The 23,904-nt window shown below is 39.9% G+C and overlaps 1 protein-coding gene across 1 annotated transcript in view; it reads right to left on the minus strand.

Annotated features, from left to right (window-relative positions):
- The window catches only part of HAO1 (hydroxyacid oxidase 1), a gene marked incomplete at both ends in the record, with an annotated part of 47,373 nt that overhangs the window by 10,558 nt on the left and 12,911 nt on the right, over positions 1–23,904 (minus strand). The window contains 2 exons of the mRNA XM_080931323.1: positions 5,609–5,784; positions 12,810–13,065. Coding sequence (XP_080787449.1) covers positions 5,609–5,784; positions 12,810–13,065 — 432 coding nt within the window. The remainder of the gene's footprint in view (positions 1–5,608; positions 5,785–12,809; positions 13,066–23,904) is intronic.

Genomic DNA, 23,904 nt, shown 5'->3' on the forward strand with positions numbered 1-23,904 from the left:
GCCATCATTGGCCAGAAGATCAATGACATTTTTGCCTGTAGTCCTTCATAATAAACTCCTTTCTTGATTTGCCTCACTTTATATTCATTTTATTTTTCTGCCATATCATCTATGATAATGTGTAATCTTTTTCTTAGTCTAATGACTTACATCATCAAAATTCAGACTTGTCTATCTTTAACAATGTCTTCCTGTCCTTTCTTTGTGTCTTTTGTCTAAAAAGTATGTCAGTTAGATATCTGACATTTTAAGCCTGTGTATCTATCATCTACTTAGCTATATCGTTCTACTGGTCTTGTTTTCATTGTTATTTTGTTTATTTTAGGAAATGTCACCGATTTTGTTCAACTACTCAACAATTTCATTTTTTGTTTCAGTTTTAGTGCTTTATACCTCTTTTTTTATGCTCTCCTTTTTCTCTTAAGCAACTAAGAAGCCAGGCTGAGCAAATAGCTCAACATATAAAGCATTTGCCATACAAAACCAAGAACCAGAGTTCAAGTTCCCAGGACCCATGTAAATGCCAGATGGGTATGGTGGCCCACCCTTAATCCCAGGAAGGAGATGGACACAAGGCCTTTCCAGTAAGCTATGTAGACTAGCTGTATCTAAGTGTGTGTGTGTGTGTGTGTGTGTGTGTGTGTGTGTGTGTGTGTGTGTGTGTGTGTGTGTGTTTCTAGTTCAGTATAACTTCCTGTAGGGCAAAAAATGTTCACACAGACAGAGCCCTTTTTCTCTAGAGAAATGACAGCCTATCCAGCAAATGGTACTGGTGACACTGGTTATCCACTGTAGAAAAATTAGATCGATATATTCTACCCTGCATGCAGAAAATAATTCAAAGATAATAAAAGAATAAGTTAAAACCAGAAACACTAAGCTGAAAGAAAAAATTTTAAAAAAACTATTGCAAAATATAGGAACAGATAAAGATTTGGTGAACAAGAGACTTCAGTTGTACAGGAAAAAGCCCAGGGATTAACAAATGGTAGTACATGAAAATTATCAAGGTTCTATATAACACAGTAAACTACCAACCAAGGAAGGAATGGGAGAAAGTATTTGTCAGCTATCCTTCACCAGCATGTCAATATCTGCAATATGTAGTTTTTAACTGAATATTTTAAGTACCATGAGCTTGAAAGATAACCCCAATAGTTGAGTGTATTGGCTGCTCTTCCAGAAGACCTAGGTTGGACTCCCAGTGCCTACTGACAATTGCTTATGACTTCAGTTCCATGAGATCTGACCCCTCTTCTTGCCTTAGCATGAGATACTCTATGTGTATATTCATGAGCATTCATACAGTTAAACACCCATACACATAAAATACAACTTTAACTATAAATAAATAATTTTATTTTTAAAGTTCCTCACAAACAAAACTAACAGTCAGAATAGGCTAATAAAAGGAAGACACCTTTCTCAAAAGAACACAAATGATCAATAAATATTTTTAGACATTCAGACTAAACTGTGTGTTATCTCATTCCAGTCAATCAAACTATCATCTAGGAAACAAAGGACAGCTAATGCTGAGGAGGATGTGAGGGATCAGAAACACTTATCCACTGCTGGGGTAGGGATGGGGTAAAAAGGAACACATGGAGGGTAAGTGTGACTTCCTGAAAAACTAAGAAGGGACAAATGGAACCACCAGATGACCCTGTTGGACCACCAGAGCCCATCCCCAAAGGGCTCTACATACTCACACAGATACTCACACGGCCATGTTCATTGCTACCCTATTCACAGGGTAGCAATGGGATGAACCTACCTGTTCATCAACTCGGGAATGGATAATGAAAACGTGGTACATAAACACAATGGGATTTTATTCAACTGCAGAGAATAATGTAGTTTTTATGAATATGGGTGGGTCCTAAAGTGATTACTAACTAAGGAAAGCAGTGTAGACTCACAAAGGCAGACATGGGTTGTCTCGTAAATACAGATGCTGGCTTCAGTGTTCGTGTGTGTGTGTGTGTGTGTGTGTGTGTGTGTGTGTGTGTGTGTCAATCCATGTGGATTTAGGCCCCAAAAGTAGAAAAAGAGCATGAGACCATAAAAAGGAAAAGTGAGGGTGAGAAGAGGAAAAAGAGGACATATACTGAGTAAACAAAAAGGAGGGTAGTAGGTGTAGAAGGGTAGAAATGGGGAGAAAATGAGAATAGAAGCCTAACCAAACAGGTACAAACGAAGTTCTAAAATCCCATAATAGAACTCAATGCCTTGCATGCTAACAAAAATTAAAATAGAAAAGAAATATAGCCTCCTGACTCAGTAACTGAAGTTTTACTTTAATCGTTATTAACTTATATAACCATCTGTGACTGGCAGATTCCACCATACTTTGTCATTTCAGCTATAAGAAGATATGGTATGCTATGATGCTAAAAATATAGATATAGCCAAAAATACTGTCTGACGTGCTGTAGCTGCCTCTGGTTGTCTAGATATCAAACCATATGTATGAAAAATGTAACTAAGGGTGTTTTAAGTCCAGAGCTGAGCATGTGGACAGTCTTCCATTTGCCTTCAAGTAGCTAACCTGCTATGTGAGCAGAGCCACTTACCTTTTCTGTGCCAATGTCTTAAACCACCCAGTGAAGACAGTCATCCACATTCTATGGGTTTGTGGAGTGAAGAAGTTGTATGTTGAGAAAGTGCCCAACACATGTTGAATACTTAGAAATAAAGGAATTGCTATTGTTATTTTCTTAGGATTAAAAGGAGTAGGTGCTACTCCATTGAGCAGGTAGAGAAAGTTGGACAAGACTAGTTTATTGAATGTTTTGAAACAAGGAAGGCATACTCTAGTCAGGATAAGAGTAGACAGCCGCTTCCATTTGAAGAAATGACACTTTAAAGAATGATGTCATCCAGATCATGGAGAGTCATTCTCCACGTTCTCTGAGCATTGCAGGGCTGTTGGGCAAATGACAGAATGTTTTGCTATGACGGAATTATGAGTGTGTGAGACAGGAAGGAAGACAGGTAAATAAAAGGGTTTCTTATTTGTTAACTGATTATGAAATCTGCCCATGAGTTTGTGTTTTAATTTTTAATTTAATTATTTATTTTATAGCTCAGACCAAAAAGCTACTTAAAGGGTCACAATGTTCTAGCTTGGCAAAATATTTACAAATCATTGACATTTTCACTAATCCTCAGGGAACATCCGTTTTGTTTTTTTTTTTTTTTTTTTTTTTTTTTGTTTTGTTTTTATTTTTTATTTATTTATTTTTTTGTGATCGTTCTTAAGTAAGTCGAGTGTTTAAGAAAGACAATAATCAGAGGGTAATACACTGCATGCTGTTATATCATACATTACTTAATACATTTAAACCACCAAAGACAAGTTTAAATACCATAGAGCTAACCACAAGCACTGGAGATTCAGCAACTTGTATAAGTTTAAAAGCTAAAATATTTTGGACATGTGTCAACACTTTTGAAAATAATCCAGGGATAATGAAGTAGTGTTTGTTAAATATTTTCTAAGTATATGTGAAAAGATCTAATTAGAGAAATGTTTCTTCAAAGCAAAATATCATAATGAACGTGAAAAAGAGCCAGTATTTTAAAACGAAAAGAAATTCTAAGAAGCATTGTGAATTTGCTCATAGATTCTGTTTGTCCTGGTGAAGACAAAATCCTGTCTGAAGCACATAGTTAGAACTTTTGAATGTTCTCCCAAGGCAGTGTTTAACCACAGCAACAGATTACATCTCTCATTCCAATTTGCATTTATTAAAATGCAATTCCCAAGGAGGTAGTAAGGGTGAATGCTTCTCGAACTTCCTAGCTACCCATGGTTTCACATTCCAAAACCATAATCTTTGCACTTATGCTAAAAAGGAAAGGAAGAGACAGGGAGGGGAGGGCAGGGGAGAGGAGGGGAGGGAAGGAAATGATCTCAGTCCACCCACCCACGTGACTTCTAGGTGAAAACGTGTGAATTGAGGAGAACTGGGCTTCTCAGAACTGCCTTTGCTTTTCCTGTAGTTCAGGCTGAGAATATGTGTTACTGGATAGGGTTGTTGTCACGGAGATAATGATTGTTTAATAAATAAGTGAAATAAACAGTTCCAGACCAACAAGACAGTATAAACTTTACATGTATGAATAACTTCCTTTCCAACCCCACTCTCTTCATCCTGCCTTTTGAGCTTTTTCTAATTAGACAGGCTCATTGTTTTTACTGAGCATTTTTACCTAGTAAACATATCTATCTATTACATGCTAAATACTGTGAAAGCCTGAAGAAATGAGTCAGATGGTCCATTTGGATAAGAAGAGAGGTCGATGGTGATTCTAGGGGATGGAGGGGAGACTGTCCTAGGTACAGTGATTGCAGGCTACAGATCTAGATGTGGAGGTGGTTTTCAATGGACCACTTGTTATCACCCTAATTTAGTAGATTTGCACGATTACGTCACAGGATAAAGTTGCATGAAACAACTTGAAAATCCAAAACTGTGATGGAAGTTGAGAGGAAAGACTTCGAAAATGACCTTGTTACCTCATCTGTCCCCTGTTTAATTGAGTCAACCTGGGAGCTAAAGTAAAATTTCATTCCTCCTTGTGTATTCAAACCAGGTCCTCTCGAATTGTGTTCATCTTCTAACCACTTGCATATGTCCATGTCTCGTTAGCAGTAGTCTGAGTTTACACACAATCTGCCCACACAGTAGCTGTGCTCCCTGACTTCATGGTGGTGACTGTACATGGCGTTAGGACCATTGCACAAGACCAGAATGAATTAAAATGCTAATTCTTCCTTAAGTCCACATTCTTTAGTTTGAGTACATGTGGCTTTATTCTACTAGTATTTCAGTCTGGAATAGTCTGGTGATACGATAAGATTGCAAAATATATCCATCAACTTTCACTGGGAAATGGGATTATTTAGCCTCGCTTTAAAATTGCTTGATATCACTTAATATCTACTACAGTCTACTATCTCGCCATCAGCATCTTCTCTATTTTATTATACTCCAAAGTGCTTGTCCATATGTCTGTCACCAAGTTGTTACATTTCAAAAGTTAGCACAGAGCCAGCATAATAAATGCATAATGGCTTGGCTGAAGGAATAGTGCAGAACTTCCAGGCTGAATTTCATTGGTACCCATTGTTGATTATAACTCTAAAAACTAGTAGTAATGGTCATGACTAATCGGGTAAGTGGTGTTAAAGTGGTGTGAGATGCAGGAGGCACACTGAACTGTGGAATCCACGGTAATTCTATTATGACAGTGCTCAAAGGAGAGAAAAGCTTTAGACTAGGGACCCTTGACTTGAATAGGGAACACTGACTGCTCTTGAAGAAGACTTGGGTTTGGTTCCCAGCACCTACAGTGGCTCACAAGTGCCTATAACCCAGTTCCATAAGATCCGATGCCCTTTTCTGACCTCTGAAGACTCTATGTACATGTAGTGCACATATAGGCATGTGGACATACACAAATGTTTTGAGAGAGAAGTGGGAGCTTGTACCTCTTTCCATTTACAGTATCATTTGTTCTATCAAGAGATAGGACATCTGCCATGACTTTATCTATAAATGATTGTAAAATTTGTGTGCAGCAAAGAGAAATGACAAACCTCTCAAAATCCCCTTTACAACAATAGGCAGTGACGTCAATCGTCTGAGCCACTTAATATCATCCCAGCTGAGAGACGGGTCTATGGCTTGTGCCACATATTCAGCAAGCCCACTGTTGTCTCCAAAATTCCCCTTAGGAGAGAATGCCAAATCATTGGTGTCAAAGTTCTTCATCCTAGAATAGATACATAGAACAGGAATTAGAGACAGCTTACATCTGACTTGGTAAAAATAAGGGGTGGGGGAAACAAGTCTCCCTTTCTGAAATATACTCAGTCGCTTATGGGTTGGTTGTCTGTGTGTTTTCTAGTTTAATGTAGAAATATGTTCTAACTGTGACCATCCCTTCATTTCAACTAGCCACCTAAAGTTTACTTTACATAAGTATGTTTTATTCAGACAAATCAGTTTTGATTATGAATATGTGACCATGTTCAAATGTTTCCTATTTCAGCCCATTTACAACTACAGACAATAGACTAGATGTAATTTCAGCCAGCCATGCAAATTCAGCATAATAGAAACCACTTGCTTTATGGTTTACAAAGGCCTTTTATATACTTACATCTACACATTTCTCCTTTTTGAAAATCTCTTAGAAGGTAACAAAATTGAATCACTACAATTCATATTTTATATATAAAAAAAATAGTAGCTCATGTGGAGAACGAGGTGACCAAGAAAGAATAAAACTAGCTCAGGACATTATTGCGGATCTGGCCTGGGTCATTAGACTGCTAACTATATATTCTTGGCTTAGCTGTGTTGGGCTGTAGGCTTTGACGGGAATCAGGAAGTATCTCACAATGCCTTCCTGTACTCTCTGGTTGCCTAGTTGTTGTCTTAAACTTTGATCATCCGGAGAACCTTGACAAGAGCCTGGTTTTCAAGTGATTACCAACCATCATTCTTTCTTTTGTGCATGCGTGGGTATATGCATGCCTTCGTGTTTCTTAGTGCCAGATTTCCATTGCCACTAAACAAACTGGAAGTGTCATCTCCTCCACCTCTAGGGACACTCATTCTGAGATCTAGTACGAATATGAATCCAGAATGTTGTCACTGGATTAGGTGCTTCAGTTGCCCATAGTTTTATCAGTCTTCACAAAATTCTACCTTTTGGTTACCTTCTTCTCCTGCTCATACTTTCCTACATGCTAACAGTCTTGACCTTCTGAAATACCCTGGGCCAGTGGCTGTTTTGTTCCTAGGAAGCCACAGTCTAGACATGCTACGGCTGAGCTGGCAACTTCTCCTAGTCTAACTTGTCGATCTAGTTGACCAAGTGATTCTCTAACTCATGACCAAGACTCTACTACTGGATCCCCTATGCTTGAAATCCTTTCCTTGCTCTAGCATGTCCTTCTTCGATATATTTGGACACTGTCCCAAGCTAAAGACAAAGTTCACTCTACTTGTAGCTCTGATTGGCAATATGGACATGCAAATGGCCCCATCCACGTGGCTTGGCAGTCTGAGATCCACAAGTTTACTTGCAAACTAATCACATGAAAGACTTCTCTTGAATTGCTGTAACTCAACTTGCTCTCCATCCAACACACTTTAACTGAGCTCTTAGCCAGTTGTGTGACAACGCAGCTGTTGGATCCATCCCAGCTCATTTTCCCCTCCACCACCTCTGCCACTGGATGTAGGAAAGAGCCTAGAGTCATGACTACAACTGCATATCTCCGGACGGGAAGTATCTAGGAATTCTCTTTTCCAACCTGTTGTAGACCTTTTCCTACAAAACTGGTTGATACTTAGTTTACACTTTGGGGCATTTCAGCTAAAATGATCCGTGGATTGGTTAGGGAACACAGACCATCCCATGAACATTAACTTTTGGTTCCCAACAACCTTAACGAAGCCATCGTATCATGGTATTTTTCTTGGTAGGGCTGAACATAGTCCTGTAGATTCATGGATATAAAGACATAAAGCTCAGCCAAATACTTGATGCCCATCTAATGATTGGCTTTTGATGAAGTGCCCCAGCTTATCCATTTGTCAAAGCACTTAGGGTTATACAATGTGTCACAGTCCTAGGTCTTCCCTGATCTCCTTGGTGTGAACTGAATTAAGCTTTCTTTTCAATAAGTGTATCCTTGGGAGAGAAACTTACCCCATTATGTCAAAGTTACAAAACTCAAAACATAAATAATATTGTTAAAAGAAAAGAGCACAATCTATCCCATCATCAGACAAGAAGGGGAAAAAAAGAAAACCATCTGCAAGTGTCCCTGCCCCCACTCCAAACAGGAGGCAGTGCTTCGGCAGGGGCGGGTGAAAGGGTGAGACGGATGGGAAAAAACAGAAACATGGGTAAAATTATATAAATAACTGTTGTTGTTCTTGGACCGTGCAATGCAGATCAACACTTGAATGAATGTTGCCTTACAGAAATCTCAGGGCACAATGAAGCCTTGTTGTTACTCTAAACTTTGTTCAAAGCCAGAAGCCAAGAAAACGTTTTCAGATATCTTGACAGTGAACCACGATGGAGTGTTTTACTGATGGCTCTGAAAGAAACTGCCATGAGTGCTATTTTTATCCAGATTGTGACATATATGTGTGCGTATATTCGTATACAATTTAGTATGTATATATGTGTGTATATGTGGGTATATGTGTATATATTACATATTATATGTATATATAATCCTTAAACGTTAAAGTGCCTTCTGGTATTTATTTTGTAAGGAATGAAAAACACAACACCAGAATCTTAACATAACTATATAGAACTTAATTTTCAGAATCCTGAGCTGGTAAATACTGCAAAGAGATCAATTTTTCTTTCTTGTAAAGGAATTGTTATGCTTGGAGTGGTTCTTGATATAGGTTTTAATCTAACCTAGAAATTGGCTTGGATTTTAGTAAGTCAGTATCAAACAACAGTAATAATTACTAAAGTTAATTATGTTTAAAGAAACTAATTGCCTAGCTAGTAAGAATAAACCTTGATAGTGACATATGATTTATAAATATTGATAATATAATACTAAGGATAAAGCCAAATCTCTATACTGAAAACTCTCAAAAATAAAGTAAGATAAAATAAAAATCAGCTAAGTTCACAATTTCATCAGAGTACAGAGAGCAAGAGCAGCTCACAGTTCCCAGGAGATGAGGACAGGCAGTCAGCCTTTCTTCTGTGCCTAGGAAAGCACAATGTTCAGAGCATATCCTGGTCACTTCCTCTTTAGTGTGACCAAGGGGTCTAAAGACAGACCAGAGCCATAACATTGGAGTTCCAGTACTGTTCAACTTTTTCCTAGTTGTCTTATCAATAAATTTCATATGCTGATTAAACAATTAACATAACAGGCACCCACTATTATCTGTGGCTGTTGGAGAGACTTTGTAAATACTGGTGAGTATAGGAACAAAAGATCTCCATACCTCACAGAAACAATCAACATGCAAATTGTCCCACTAGTTGGAGTGTTAAGTACAGTAGGAAATAAAGGCTCAGAAACCCAGGTGAAGTGTGGCAAAAGGGCAGCTCTCACTGTAAAGCCACTGTGAAAATGAATTCAGTAAGGTTACATTTATTTTGTCCTTCCTGCTGTAAGAAATGAGTACAGATGTCGAGATTTACAATGTCACCAATTTGAGGGCTGGCCATATGGTTTAGCTGTGAAGAACACTGGCTGCTTTTCCAAGACCCATGTTCCATTCCCAGCATATCCGTACATGTCTGCTCTCAACCATCTATAACACTAGTCCCAAGGGACCCAATGCCTGCTTCTGACCTCAGTAGGGTACCACCCTACACAGATACACATGCAAGAAAAACACTCATACACATAAAAACAAACTGGAATGTTACAAATGTATTATATTTGCAAGGGTTAGAACAACCAAAATGGCTTTCCACGAGCTCACTTGAGGTGTGTAGGGGTGTCCAGTCCCTTTGTCTGCCTAGACAAGAATAGATTACCTAATTCGTTCTCACCCAAAGGCTTCCCTGGGACACGTCGTTCCAAACTCTGCTTTAGCATCTCTACTCGTCCTCTGTCCAACAAGAATGGCTCTGCCTAGCAAACTCTTCGTTGAGTATAACGTCTAATGTGATGAAACAGGATTATCTCCCAGTTCAAAATCCTTAACTCAATTCCTTCGGCTAACCTCACTTTTCTGGAAGGGATTAGGTTCTGGGGGGTCAGGTGTGGATGGACACCTTTTGCCTTGGTGTATATTCCTAACAGATTTGCTCTTGTCACGTTTCCTGAAACTGTCTGGTACCATGGAGGGAGGGGAAGAGACTCATCTTAACCTAAGTAATGAATCCTGTCTGTGGAGCACGGGCAAGGCAAAAGGCATCTGCCTTACAGGCTCTGAAATCCACCGGTAAACTGGCTTTATTTTTGCTTCTTCCAGAGAGGACGATTTTCCTTTTGTTTCTCACTTGCGGGCTGCTTTGTAAAGAGCACACGCATGCATATGTTTTGCATATAGACCAAGTAGCCATTACCAACCCTCTGAACTCTCTCTGCTCCCCGGTGCCAAGAGTCAGCCCGCCCCCCCCCCCCAGAGGAAGTAGCAAGGGTTGGAAGGAGCCAGGCTTAGAGACTCATTCTCCCCTGGATTTCCTGTCTCCCTCCCTTGCCAAACCTCACTTCTGAAAAGCAGGCTTCACCTTCTTTCTATGAGTCAGGTCAGTGCAAAAAGAAGCTGATTTCATATCGGGCTGGTCACAGATGAACTGGGGGTGGGGGGGGGGCGGGAGTGAATGAAGCCTCAAGCGGAAGGCTTGACCTCCAGTTTGTGTGTTCTGTCTTCTAACAGAGTGTGGATCACTGAGGGGCTGCTGAACAGGAGCTACTGGCTGTCTTGATGCCTTAGGGACAAGCCCTGCCAGTATGAGGCTCAGATGGGGTGTGCCCAGCTTCAGGAGTTTTTTTTTTTTTTTTACATGTTCCTCATAACCTGGATGTGTTGCCCGTGATTTGATCATCTTCAGAACAGAGCTGTGACAAGCTGGGCCGCTCCTGTGAACACTAACAGATGAAAGGGGTCTTTGTTTCATGGCTCTCCACATCATCTGGGCAGAAGTCCAAGGGCAAAGGAAAAGGGGGTGGGGGGGGAGGGCCTGTGGCTCATCATGCAGTCACCCTGCGTTGAGAAGCAAGGGGTCCCAGCCAGGATATACAACAATATTCTCCTGCCCACAAGACTAGATACTTATGTGTTTACTAGCAAGATCAGGAAGCACAAGGCCAACTCCACCATAGTTCTAGCCCCAGCGCTGTTGTTAAGAATGATGTCATTAGGAAAAGAGGAAACAGGCCGTTCCTTCACAAAAGGCCAAAGGGAAATACGAGTGTTTCCTGGAGGAAACTGCAGCAGTGGGAAGCCAATTAGTTTAAAAAGTCTATAAAAAGTAGGCCGTCAACATAAAGTGAGTTGAGATTGCATCGCAGAGAAGTTGGAAGTTCTTTGCTCCCTACCTCATATCCAGGTAGCCTGTTCATCAGACCCATGGCCTAGCTTTACTACCAAGTCTTTCATTAGCTTACTTGAGGTACCACATACAGAAATCCTGTCCTCAAAACCTGTCTGGGAGTGACAAGCATTCCCACTAATTATATCTCCAGTTGACAAATCTTATGGGTAGTACATTAAAGTCTCTTAGGTATGTTGGTGGCGATAGGAAATGACAGTTTTGTGGTCTGTACACAAGACTGGGCTATATCATGTCACATTTCCAGTGATCTGTCTTCCCCTTCTTCTTCTTTTCGTTTTTTTTTTTTTTTTTTTTTTTACATTTTTAATTGGATTTTTAAAATTTACATTTCAAATGTTATCCCCTTTCCCACTTTCCCCTCCAGAAACCCCCATCCCATTCCCCTTTCCCCTGTTTCCATGAGAGTGCTCATCCACCCATCCATCCCCTTCACCCTCCCTGCCCTGACATTCCCCTACACTGAGGGATCAAGCCTCGGCAGGACCAAACGCTTCTCATCCCATTGATGCCCAACAAGGCCATCCTCTGCTACACATGTGGCTGGAGTCATCGGTCCATGTTGTCGATGTGTGCTCTTTGCATGGCAGTTTAGTCCTATGGGGAAACTTTACCTGAACTTTGCTTCTGTTCATTTCAAATTCTTTCAGAAGGCAAAGAGAGGATGCTTACACATGACTTCTTTGTTTTTATTCTTTTATATTTCTTCTGTCTTTAAAGACCTACTTGTTCCAGACACAGACAAAAATGTCAAGAGTGAACAGTGGCCCCTGTGGAATGAACCTAAATGCCCTGGAAGGCATCCACATCATCCAACATCAAATATCATCCACTGATTCAAAGGTCTTGTGTCTATTTAGATACATATAGTCCCAAGGAATGCCACGCATCTATCACAAATGTTATGAAAATTGAAGACGAGGCCCTTAGGGTATAGAATATGGAAGGAGAAAGAAATGGGGAAAGATGCTAGATCTGAAGGGACCTGGAGTTCTTTCTCACTGATCTCCGCTGAGGCTATGGCTTTGACTCAAGTTCCTAAAATGTTACCAGGGAAGGGACAGTTCAAAGTCAATAGAAGGTTGAATATCTTGATGAAGTATCAGTTCAATTTTAGATTATTTGATGCATGGTTTTTGCCAGCATGAGTGAGTGAGTGAATTAATGAATCTTGATCCATAGCAGAATCACATAAAAGAGGAAAAGAATGAAGTACAAGATGAAGGATCAAATGCATGGCTTCTTCTACCTTCATGTCTTTGTCCTCTTATCAGTCTTCCTTGCCCTAGATGTTCCTACTTCAATTAAAATAAAACTATGAATGAGAGTCTTTGATTTCCATGGAGATATAGGATACCAGGATCACAAAAATAAAACTGTGACCTATACAAAACTTATCTGCATGCTGTTTCATATTTCCCAAAATACTTAATGCACTTTGGTAATAACATTTTTATCTTTTAAAAATATACAGTAATTGCCCCTACTGGAATAGCTCAAATGCATAGCAATATGGTAGTATGTTCTCTAAAACACAGAACAAATTATTTCCAGTGAGATCCTTTTAATGATAAGATTAATATCTCTGTGGTTAATGTCTTGATGGAGATATATTGCTCTACTGTATCTATAATAAATAAATAAATTATTAATTAATTAATTAAGCGGCTTGGAGGTGGCTCATGAAAGGAAAGGAGAAACTCCCCTTGAGTTTGTGAGATCATACTTACCTGAGTTGTGGTGGCAGCTTGAACCGGTTCCGCACATCATCAAAGCGATTGCCCAGGTAAGGGGTATCCACAGTCACAAATATGGCCTTGTAGCCCATCTGCTCAGCTCGCTTCACTAGTTGCCTGCTGACCTCACGGTCTTTGTAGATGTAAAGTTGCATCCAGCGAAGCGCCTCTGGGCCAGCCTCTGCCACTTCTTCTATTGAGGAAGTGGCCCAGGAACTCAGCATCATGCCTATTCCCATGGTCTGACAGGCTGTAATAAAAGGGAGATAATCAAGGTAGACTGAACACAGACCCTTCTGCTAAGACTAGTGTTTCATTCAATGGGGAAGACCTCTGTAAATACAACCTGTCAACATGAAATCACATCTTTAAGCATAAACACATAAAACATGCGTTGAATTTCACTCTGTGTTTATTATATCATTTGAAGAAGAATAAGTAAATAGCCAAAGATAGATGAAGGTAGAAGCACTAAGAGCAATCTAAATGCCTATCATAGGGTACTGGCTATAGTATATGTAATTAATATATCAAATACATACAACCATTAAGAATAGCACTGTTGTGAAGGATAATTTTATGTGTCAGCTTGTCTAGGGCATAATCCTCATTTATTTGGTCAAATACATCTGGATGTTACCATGAAGGTATTTTTATTCTCCCATCTGACTGCCTTTGAACTTGACTTTAATATCACCTTTCATCAATTCTCTAGCCTTCTGTTTAATCTGCAGATTTGGAGTTTAGATGCTGCTATGATTATGTAACCCAAGTCCTAGAAATAAATCTCTATCTTAAATAATAGTATAGAGATAGATTGATAGGTAGGTAGGTAGATAGATAGATAGATAGATAGATAGATAGATAGATAGAAAACAGATAGGTGATACAAAGAAGAAAGATTATAGAAAGATATTTATAGGTAGATGATATTGTTATCTATATTGGGAGATAGATCTTATTGACCCCATCTCCCTGAAGAACTATAGTTGCTATCATTATAAAATACTTAGAGGGCTGGGGAGATAGCTTAGCAGTTAAGAGCACGGGCTTCTCTTCCAGTGGTCATGAGTCAATTCCCAGCAAGCACATTCTGTATAACATGAAAACATCAAATCAGCCTCGCCACCACTAAACTCTTACTACCTATTAGAGAGGAAATACTGCTGGGACTAGGATGACTCCTACCCCCAGCGATGGCATCACCCACAGGTAACAGGGATCTGGCACATCCATTGTCATGGAAACAGCCAAGCATTCTCAGGATACACTGGTACAGATGCCCACCCACACCTGGAAGCAAATGAGTTCACTACTCCCTCTAAAAGGACCAACACCCCTCTCCTCCCTCCCTCCCCCTCTCTCTCTCTCTCTCTCTCTCTCTCTCTCTCTCTCTCTCTCTGTCTTTCTCTCTCTTTCTCTTTTTCCTCTTCCTCTTCCTCTTCCTCTTCCTCTTCCTCTTCCTCTTCCTCTTCCTCTTCCTCTTCCTCTTCCTCTTCCTCTTCCTCTTCTTCTTCTTCTTCTTCTTCTTCTTCTTCTTCTTCTTCTTCATGATGAGTTCATGCTTCCCTTCCTTTTTATACTTCTGAATTTCTTTGGTAAGTGTGCACTAGGACATACTCTATGCTTTTGCCCCCTTAAAAAGATGTGTGCACTAGAAACAAATGCAGATTCATCCTTTTGAGCAAGGCAGCAATAAATAAGGAAATTGTCTTGGAAGACTTAGAAGAACATGGGTGATGGTATTTCCTTCCTAATAGGTAGAAAGAGTTTAGTGGAAGAGAGGCTGATTTGATGTTTGGATGCTAAGCAGAAAATTCCAAGAAATGGAGCTTAAACAACCGAAGCCACCTGTGTCAAATGGGGGGGGGATGTACTTGTCCAAGTGATACAAGACTTAAGGGGAATCTAGCAAGACTGTGTTTATGAAGTGACTCTGAGAGATTCAAGAGCTGCCATGCTCACACATTAACCAACAACCAGACTTCCTGAAGAGCTTATAAAAGTTGGCCTCTACAATTTCTTACTCCACCTGTCCCTGTTGTACCCCAAGGCTTTAACTCTTTCAGCTATGCGTCTGCCATCTATGCTTGAGCCTCTAGGACATTAGAATAGGAGCATCAGTTAACAGGGTAGGAAGTCTAAATCTGAGTGCTTTTGAAGTACACTGGGTTTTTGAAACATAGACCTTATTTCTCAGATACCTTTGATGATCTCTTCATCTCAAACAAAATATATGAGCTAAAGTACATCATGTCTTTTTTTTTTTTTTTGACAGTGTTCATCCCAGAGCTTGTTTGAGAATTTCTATAATACGTTCTTAAGACTTGCAAATCACTCTCCATAAGAAACACATTTTGCTAGGTAATAATACATCTGGATCCTTGTCTGATTTTCATTAGATTTAGCAATGTGGAAACACCACCAGAGGGCATTGAGTGCTTGAGTCAGAACTTCTAGCCATCATATTACCACAAAAAATAAATAAATACAATAAAATGTCCTGAAGATGTGACCTAACTAAGGTCATATAGAGTTGGTCAGCTAAGACAGAAAAAATTCATCGTGCTTAATTTGTCTAGGACTGGTACCCATGATTGTCTCTGGTAGCCAAGCACAGATAAAGGTATTTCCTCACAAAGAGATGAGCAAAGGAAATATTCAGATAACTGGGTACCTTCATGAAGTTAGCAGTGCACTCAATCACAGCTCTTCCAGTTGTAACATAAATGTAGTCAAAGATTTCTGTTAGCATATTAGAAATATCTACCGGCATGCCGCAGAGGTTGTAACAATGTTAAAAACAATACACAAATCATACCAACACCAAACCTTCTGACTTTCTTGGGGTGTCAGTATTCTTAAACAACTTTCTACAATCCCTTAAGTAGAGGTGTCCATAGAAAATAGGGCAGTTTGTGCCTCCATTGCTTCCACCTACTTTGGAGCCACCCATCCTCCAATGTTTTCAAAGTTACTCTGCCCTCCAGTGCTGGAGATCAAACCCAGGACTTGCTCATCCTGGATACTGCCACTGAGCAATGGTCCCAAGCAGCAGGTTTACGTTCCAACAACTAGCATCATAGGGGCTGAAATCTGGAGGTGGGGATCATAAAGTCTAAGTTACAATTGTCTCTGGTGGCAAGAATTTAACAAATATTGGTGATTTAATAAGAGTCCACTGGCTACAGTGGGAATAGCAGAATCTGAGTGTGATGAATTATCTCTGTTGAGGTAGAGCTACTACAAGCAGGAGAAAACACCAGAGGCATCTAAGGAGGTTCCCTGCTTCCTGAACAGACATTACTGATTGCTCTGATTCCTATTCACTTGTGAGGACTTGCCCTGCACAAAGAAAATTACTGATGCGCTATAACTTATTAACATATAAACAGATGTTATTTTTCAACATATGTTTACCTTAGAATAAACTAAAAGAATATGAAATTTTGCAAGGCCCATTTAAAGATCGAACTGAAAAATATGGCTGTCCATGTAAGAGCAGATCAGAAAAAGACATTTTGACTCTTCAATGTACTCAAATGGAATCACTCGGGTATTCAGTCCTTGGGAAAGCTGAGGTGTAAAGTTTTCAAGTTGAAGGAGAGCCTGTCTTTCCTGTAGCAACAGAATAGGTTTAGGGCCAGCCTCAGCTACACCTGGGCTCAGAAAAGAAAATTAACGTACTTCCATTCTAATAGGTAAGTATCCACAGCTGTGATGTAATTGTTGCTCTGTCCTTAGTGTCCCAGAAATATCCCAGAGTACTTTGTTATCCCTTCAGTTCCTCCCCTCACTCATGCTTCCATGGAGCTTTTACAGACCAGTGACTTCTATAATACCCAGCATGCCCTGCAGCATTCATGTCTGGCGTAGCAGAAGATGCTGGTACCTAAGCATCACTTTTTATGGGTTAAAGCCCTTTGCTGTAACAAATACTCAGGATTTCCCATAACACTGTCACCCAAAAGATAAAGATAAACCCTTCTAGCTCACTGGGCACTTTTAGAGATAAAGATTACAATTTTTAAGTTTTTTAAAGTACCTTAGCATAGGCAAGCTTTGTCCCAAAGTTCTAGTAAGAAAATTCCTCTGGTGACTTGTGGCCACAGATATGCTCGTCCCGTTATTCCGGGGTGGTTCTAAACCTCCCCGTGAGGCCTGAATCTGTGACCTGCCGCTCTCCCAGGTAGACTTAATCATACAAAGATGGGCTTCAGATGGCGGCTGTCCATCACTTGACTGCAAATCGATTTTGAATTTTCACGATGCTGCTGCCTACTGACCCGAGCTCTCAGATGAGGCACCTTTGCTACAAAACCACAGCCTGGCTCATTGCAGGGGTGAAGATTTCTAATCCTGCTCCAAGGCTGATGATTCATAATAGTCAGACCATCCTAAAGATAACATATCCAGAGCTAAGGAAATGGCTTAGTGGGTAAAACACTTGCAAGCAAGCCTCACGACCTGAGTTCAATCCCCAAAACCCACACAAAGGTAAAGGGAGAAAACCAACTCTACAAAGTTACTTACCGATCTACCAATGCAAGAGTGTACACCCATACACACACACACACACACACACACACACACACACACATACACATATATGCACACACAGGTGCTTGCATGCACAGAGTGATAATAATCATAACTTTGATATAATATATCCAGAAAAATGATCTGCCAAGTAAACAGGAATCCCATGTGACATGTGACAATCTTGAAACTTTGTTTTTTATTTTATTTTATTTTACTGCCTCTTTTTATCATCCTGCAGGTATAACTTCAAGAATGGAACCCTCAAGTATCAAGGGAAAGCTCTTTATTTCCTTGGTCTTCTGCATCCCAGTCTGACATGGAACTTGATATACATTTTAGGTTGGCCTTAAACAAGAGACTCTCTTGTCACTATGTCACTACCGCCTATGTGGTGGGATTTCAGATGCATGGCACCATGTGCAGCTAAACGTTTTGATGTGGAAACACTGAGCTCTAATGAACACGGACGAAAGGCTAAAGCAGACTCCTGAAGGAACGTTTTGTTGAAGCAGACACAGGTGAAAGACTGTTTCGCTAAAGAAATGCAAATATTGGTCCACCTTACTTTGTGTAGTTGAGCTCCATTCGTTGGGACACCAAAGAGAGAAACATACCAAAAAACCTTCTGATGGTGTGCTGCGGCTTGCTGTGGTTCTTGGGCACAGACTTGGGCTGATTAGCAGGATGATGTCCGCTGAGACAGACTTAGGTGCAGGAGGGCATGTGATGTTTGGAGAAGAGGCACAGCTGAGAACTTCTCCTGCCATTCCTGCTGGTCCCTCCTGTTGACTTGTGTTGAGGCTGAGGCATGGCTATTTCTGCTCGGTAGTACCACCTCTGCTGATTCCTGTTTGCTATTTCAACCCTACAGAATTAGACTGCTAATATATCCGGGGAGTTTGTCCATGGATCGAGCTGTCACAGCCGACATCTGTGAACTGAACTACCTATTTCCAGACAACACAGGCGGGAGTTGCTCCAAAGAACCTTTCTAAATAGGTCCATTTCCCCCATGTCCTTTCTTTTCCACTACCTCTGGTGGGTGGTGGGCTAAACAAGAGGTTAAGAACCCTCATTAAAAGTAAGGTGTTAAAAAATAAGTTACAACTTTTATTTTAAAGATTTACTTATTTGTAGTTTATGTTCATGAGCTGGAGATACACACACACACACACACACACAAATGCATAAATGTGTGTGTGTGTGTGTGTGTGTGTGTGTGTGTGTGTGTGTGTGTTGTGATAATTGCAGATAGTTGGAAGTTGCCATATTGTTGCTTGAGAATTTAATCTAAGTCCTCTGCAAGAGCAACAGTGCTTTGAACCACTAAGAATCTCTCTAGCTTCCAGCTAAACTTTTGAAGTCTGTGCTCCTTCCTTCTCTTTATTGGGCAGTAGTATGTTGTATCATTGCTCTGAGAAAAAATCAGGTACTCATACATCAGTAAATGAGACAACAATATAGTCACATACACATAGGTATTGAAAAAATATATATACATATATACATGTTTGTGTGTGTGTGTGTGTGTATACAGAGAAAGAGAGAGAGAGAGAGGGAGGGAGAGGGAGAGAGAGAGGGAGAGAGGGAGAGAGAGAGAGAGAGAGAGAGAGAGAGAGAGAGAGAGAGAGAGAGAGAGAGAGATGCTTACTTGCTTGCTTGCTTGGAGAAAATGCTGATGCCTTAGAGTAGCAATAGGTGATCACAGATTGAACGAGCATCCAAGACTTGGCAATAACCCTAGTTTTCATCCAAGAGGCACATTCCTCATGCAAAGTAACTAACTCTAAGCCAGTTGTCCTGCCTTCTTTAGAGCATCACTAGACAGTTATTTAAATTAAGACAGGTCTGTGAATACTACCTTTGTGAATGCTGAGGACAATTATCTGAGCTGTAGTAATTTCTTATGCAATATGGAAAAAGGAAATCCAAGAACATTGTCAAATTCCTTATCTTTTATCAGAGACACACTTTTTAATATCATCTTAAGGTAAAATGCCACATAGTCAGCATTGTTTCTTTCTTTCATACACATATGTGTTAATTGACAAGTGGTAATTGTGTGTATAATGGTGGGACCATGTGATCCTTTGACTTATATGCTCATAGTAACCTATGCAACCAATTTTGTGACAAAAACATCAAAACTCTGTTCTTCAAGGCTGGGTATATAGGTCAGTAGAGCACTTGAATCATATGTGTAAGGCTTTGAGTTCAACCCATACCACTAATACTACCAAAACAGTTTTCAAATCCTATTTTCTTCTGCAAAATTTTAGATATACATCAGTGTTCAGAGTGGTTTCATGCAGCACAATGGCATCCCAGAAGTTTCCCCCAGTCTATGCTAGACTTTGATTAACTCCTTCCTTTCCCCATTCCTGAACTCTGGCTTCTCACTTCTACCACATCACACTAGACTCTGATATTCTTCTTTCTCCACCCTCATGCCCCAACCATGGCTTCTAGTTTCTCTCACTTTACAGGTCTATAATGTTTCCTTGTGCGTGCATCCACACCACGTTTTCTTTATTTGTGCTTCCATTAGTGGGATCTTAGGTTCTTTCATATTTTGAATAATGCCCAACTGAACATGAGATTACAGATGTTTATTGAGCATACTAATTTCGATTCCCTTGCATATTTCAAAAGCGGGATGACTGGGACACAATGTTATTTATTATGTATTTATGTATTTATGTATGTATGTATGTATGTATTTATTTATTTATTTATTTATTTGAAGGGATTTCCCTGACTCACAATGTCTCAGCACAGCAAAGAAAATTGTCAACAAGAGAAAAGACTACCAGTGGACTGGAAGAAAACATGAGCAACCATATGCCTGACAAGGGGCCAGTATCAGACGGGTATGACTAGCCACTTCCTTCTGATCCAGCTAATGTGAGTTGTGAACGAGTGGAGAAGGAACACCTTTGTTTTGTGGGGATAATAAAAACTTGGGTTCCAAGGCCACCCACACAGGGTCTGCAATCAAAAGGGACTCTGAATGTGTCTCTCTCGTGTACTAGAGTTGCTATGTCATTTTCATGTTCATCCTCAGATAAGCAGGCTCTTGGAAGACCTGAACAGTCTTCTAAAGAGAATGTTTCTCCATCCTGTATCTTAATGCCCTTGGGGACTGTATGGAGCTTTCATCCCTGGTTTTGTTTTACTTGATCACCCAATATCTTATTTGTAAGAACCCTGGTCTTGACATTATACATTTGAAAGCTATTTTATAATGGGTAAATTATAACTTACCTTCTAAGGTTTGTATTTAAGGAGCTATACAGATGTTGATGAGCTTCAGATTCTGACTAGCTGAGCTGGAGTGAGTCCTGAGATGCAAATTGTTCCAAAGCAGATGAGTATCAAGGATGGTGACCATTGACCATTCCCTGAGAACAATGTAGTATGTATTTTCTTTCTGAAGTTTTATCCACAGAGTGGACATTAACTCTCACATGACTTGAGAGTTGCTGATGTCACCCTGGTAACATTTTTCTGTTTTCTGTTGGTCCTTACTTGGGAGGGGCACAGGTCATATGCTATATTTCTTTCCACATTCATCTCTTACTTGGGAGGGGCACAGGTCGTATGCTATATTTCTTTCCACATTTGCATCAAGAAGTTAAACTGCATAAAAGTGACTGGCGTCAGTTCATTTGGCCATCACTAGATGGGTTTTGTTAGCTGGTTTATCCAACATTTCCTCAGCTTCCTAGATTTTAGATTAGAAGGATACAATAAGAACTGAATCCAAATGAAAATGTCCAAATATGGAAAGGGAGAAAGAGTGGTTACCCAAAGCTGGGAAATTATAATTTACCAATTATAAAATAGCTTTCAAATGTATAATGTCAAGTCCAAGAGTCTTGGGAATAGAATATCGATGATCAAATAAAACAAAAGCTCGTCTTGCTTCTGCTTGACATGGAAAACAAAAACAAAAACAAGACAACCCTGATTGACCTGAGGATTTCCATCAACAGTCACACCAGTGAAGTTATGACTATTATTCAAAACATGAACTCATTAGAAACCCTCCCAATACTCTGACTGGGGCCCACATATTGAGCAATTTGAAATACCCTGATTTCAAAAGCTTTGTTTGATCATTATCTCTCTTTTATGGAAAAAGAGACTTGAGTTCCCACAGTTACCGTTTTTAAAGGAAAAGACAGAGAAGCAAGGAGAAAGGTCTAAAACATTGTAAGATGTATTTGATTAAAATGCTCCTACAAAACTTAGTCACCACAACATCTGCTGCGCTGAAAACGGATTTTGTCATCTGCACAGGAAGTCCTTGTGTAATGGGGAAAATATGCAATGACAGAGTACCAAGCCACTGTGTGCTCTAAATTCAAGGTCTGACATGCTGAAGCACTTGCAAAAACATACACCTTAATGTCCGTTCGCGTGCGTCAGCCTTTCATCTAGCAAGGGACTAAGGGCATGACCAACGTGGCAAGAGTGTCTCAAAGTCTTATTAGGCTTCTCTGGAAAAATCAGAGTTCTGAGGAAATTAACTAAGTGGACTGCAAATTATGCTCAAGCCATTTAGAGATGGAAAAACAAACCGTAACATTTAAGGACTTTAATCAATTTAAGTACTTTCAACAAAGGTGAGGAAAACAGGCTTAATCTTATAATTCCTTTAACAGGAGTTGTTCTCTGAGTTGGAGCAGTCCATCTTCCAGGATCACACTAGCCTGCCACTTTACTTTGAGTTTGTTGTTGTGGTTGTTAACATACAGAAGTGCTTGTGAAGACCATTAGACCTGCCTCTCTCGTTCCAGCCCATCGCTAGGGCACAAAACTATTCCAGCAAATCATCAGTTCACCTCCTCTGTCATTCTCCTGTGCTGAGTGGTCCGGTCCTGATATAACTGGCAGATAATGAGAAAGAAAGTACCCTGCGGTCAGATGCATCCTGATGATGAATGACTTTGAAGGTCACTTCAGCCAGCCTGGGTGACACCAATTATCTCCCAAAAGTTAACTCCCTCACTGTTGGGACACACTACACTCCAGTTGATCACTGTCACAATCCAGCATCCACTAAGGAGTCGCAAATGCAGTCACATGCTCTTCCCAAAACTGTTCAACTGCTTACTTTTTTTTTTGGGGGGGGGGAGTTGTGACCAATCTTTAATATCATACCATTTGATTGATGATGGTTCTCATTACATAATACAGCTAGATTTTAATTTTTAATTGCCATTTTTGATGGACAAATTTTATTTTCTGAAATGTGATCTTGATACTGAACTTTCAGGGGGAAAAAATGGAGTTTTAGCTTTTACAAATGTTTAGATATGAACTTGTTTGTTTAATTACAGATTCTCTCCTTAACTTATATCAGGTCAGCTCATGGCAAAAAGAAAATAATATATATGCATTCAGTAGGACCCATACCTCAAACTTTGAACCTTAATATTTTCCCAGCCCAGCAATAATCCAAATGCTTCTCTCTCAGTTGCCATGTTGAATGTGAGCTGTGAGCTACAACTTCCAGTCACCAAGAGAAAGACAGGGCAGAACCAGTGTGAACTGCTACGCTGTGGCGCTCAGCAAACTCAGTGTATTCTGTGCATTTTATCTGAACAACATTTTCAACTTAAAATGCGTTCATCAGGATACCATCTATTTTTAGGTCAGAAACATTTACAAGCAGTAAAATACAGTATTCTTTCATATAGTATTGATATGTGAATCATGTGTGTGTGTGTGTGTGTGTGTGTGTGTGTGTGTATGTGTGAATTGTGTTCCACCCGTTACTTTTGATTGCTAGAAAAGCAGATTAAATCTATAAAACTGAGCTAAAATTGCTTGAAGTACGGATTTTTTTAAAGGTCTGGACTAGTTATTTTTTGTATTTTTCATTTATTTGTTGGCATGCTTGTTTGTTTGTTTGTTTGTTTGTTTGCTTTTTACCAAGATAAGATATTCCCTTCCAAAGGGTTGGCTAACATAATGTGAAGAAAGTATGAACTATTCCCCCTTTTTCCTAATTTTGTTTCTTCTTAGCAAAAATGAACAAAATATTAGGCAGAGTTGAGAGAGAGAGACATACCTAGATTAAAGCCTTCTGGTCACCCCGCCTGTTCCTTTTCCATGCATCCCCTTCCCCTTCACTGATATCATTCTGCCTCAAATGACAATGATGACAGTCCTGCAGGCCCACTTTGAGAAGCAGTGGCAGAGATGTAAAACCAAACAAACCCACTGCTTTGCCTGGATTCAGTAAAACTGAGAACAATGAGATCCTTTTCCTGGTAGAAATGTTGAAATGTATATATCTCCCTGGTCACCTAGAATACATAACATATAAATATATAAATCAATAAAACTTTCAAAACTGCATTGTTTTGAGTTGGAAGCAAAGGAAATGACAAGGTTTTTCCTGCCGAGTGCTCTTTCCGTCCGTGTTAAGGCTGACCACTTAATCTTGGGAAATCTAGAAAAGTCAACAGCTAGAACACTCTCCTCCACAGCGATCTGTTCTCTGGAGTGTATATAGCTCTTTATGTCTGTCCCTTCC

Source organism: Micromys minutus (genome assembly GCF_963924665.1).
Source record: "Micromys minutus genome assembly, chromosome: 17".
Classification (NCBI taxonomy): domain Eukaryota; kingdom Metazoa; phylum Chordata; class Mammalia; order Rodentia; family Muridae; genus Micromys; species Micromys minutus.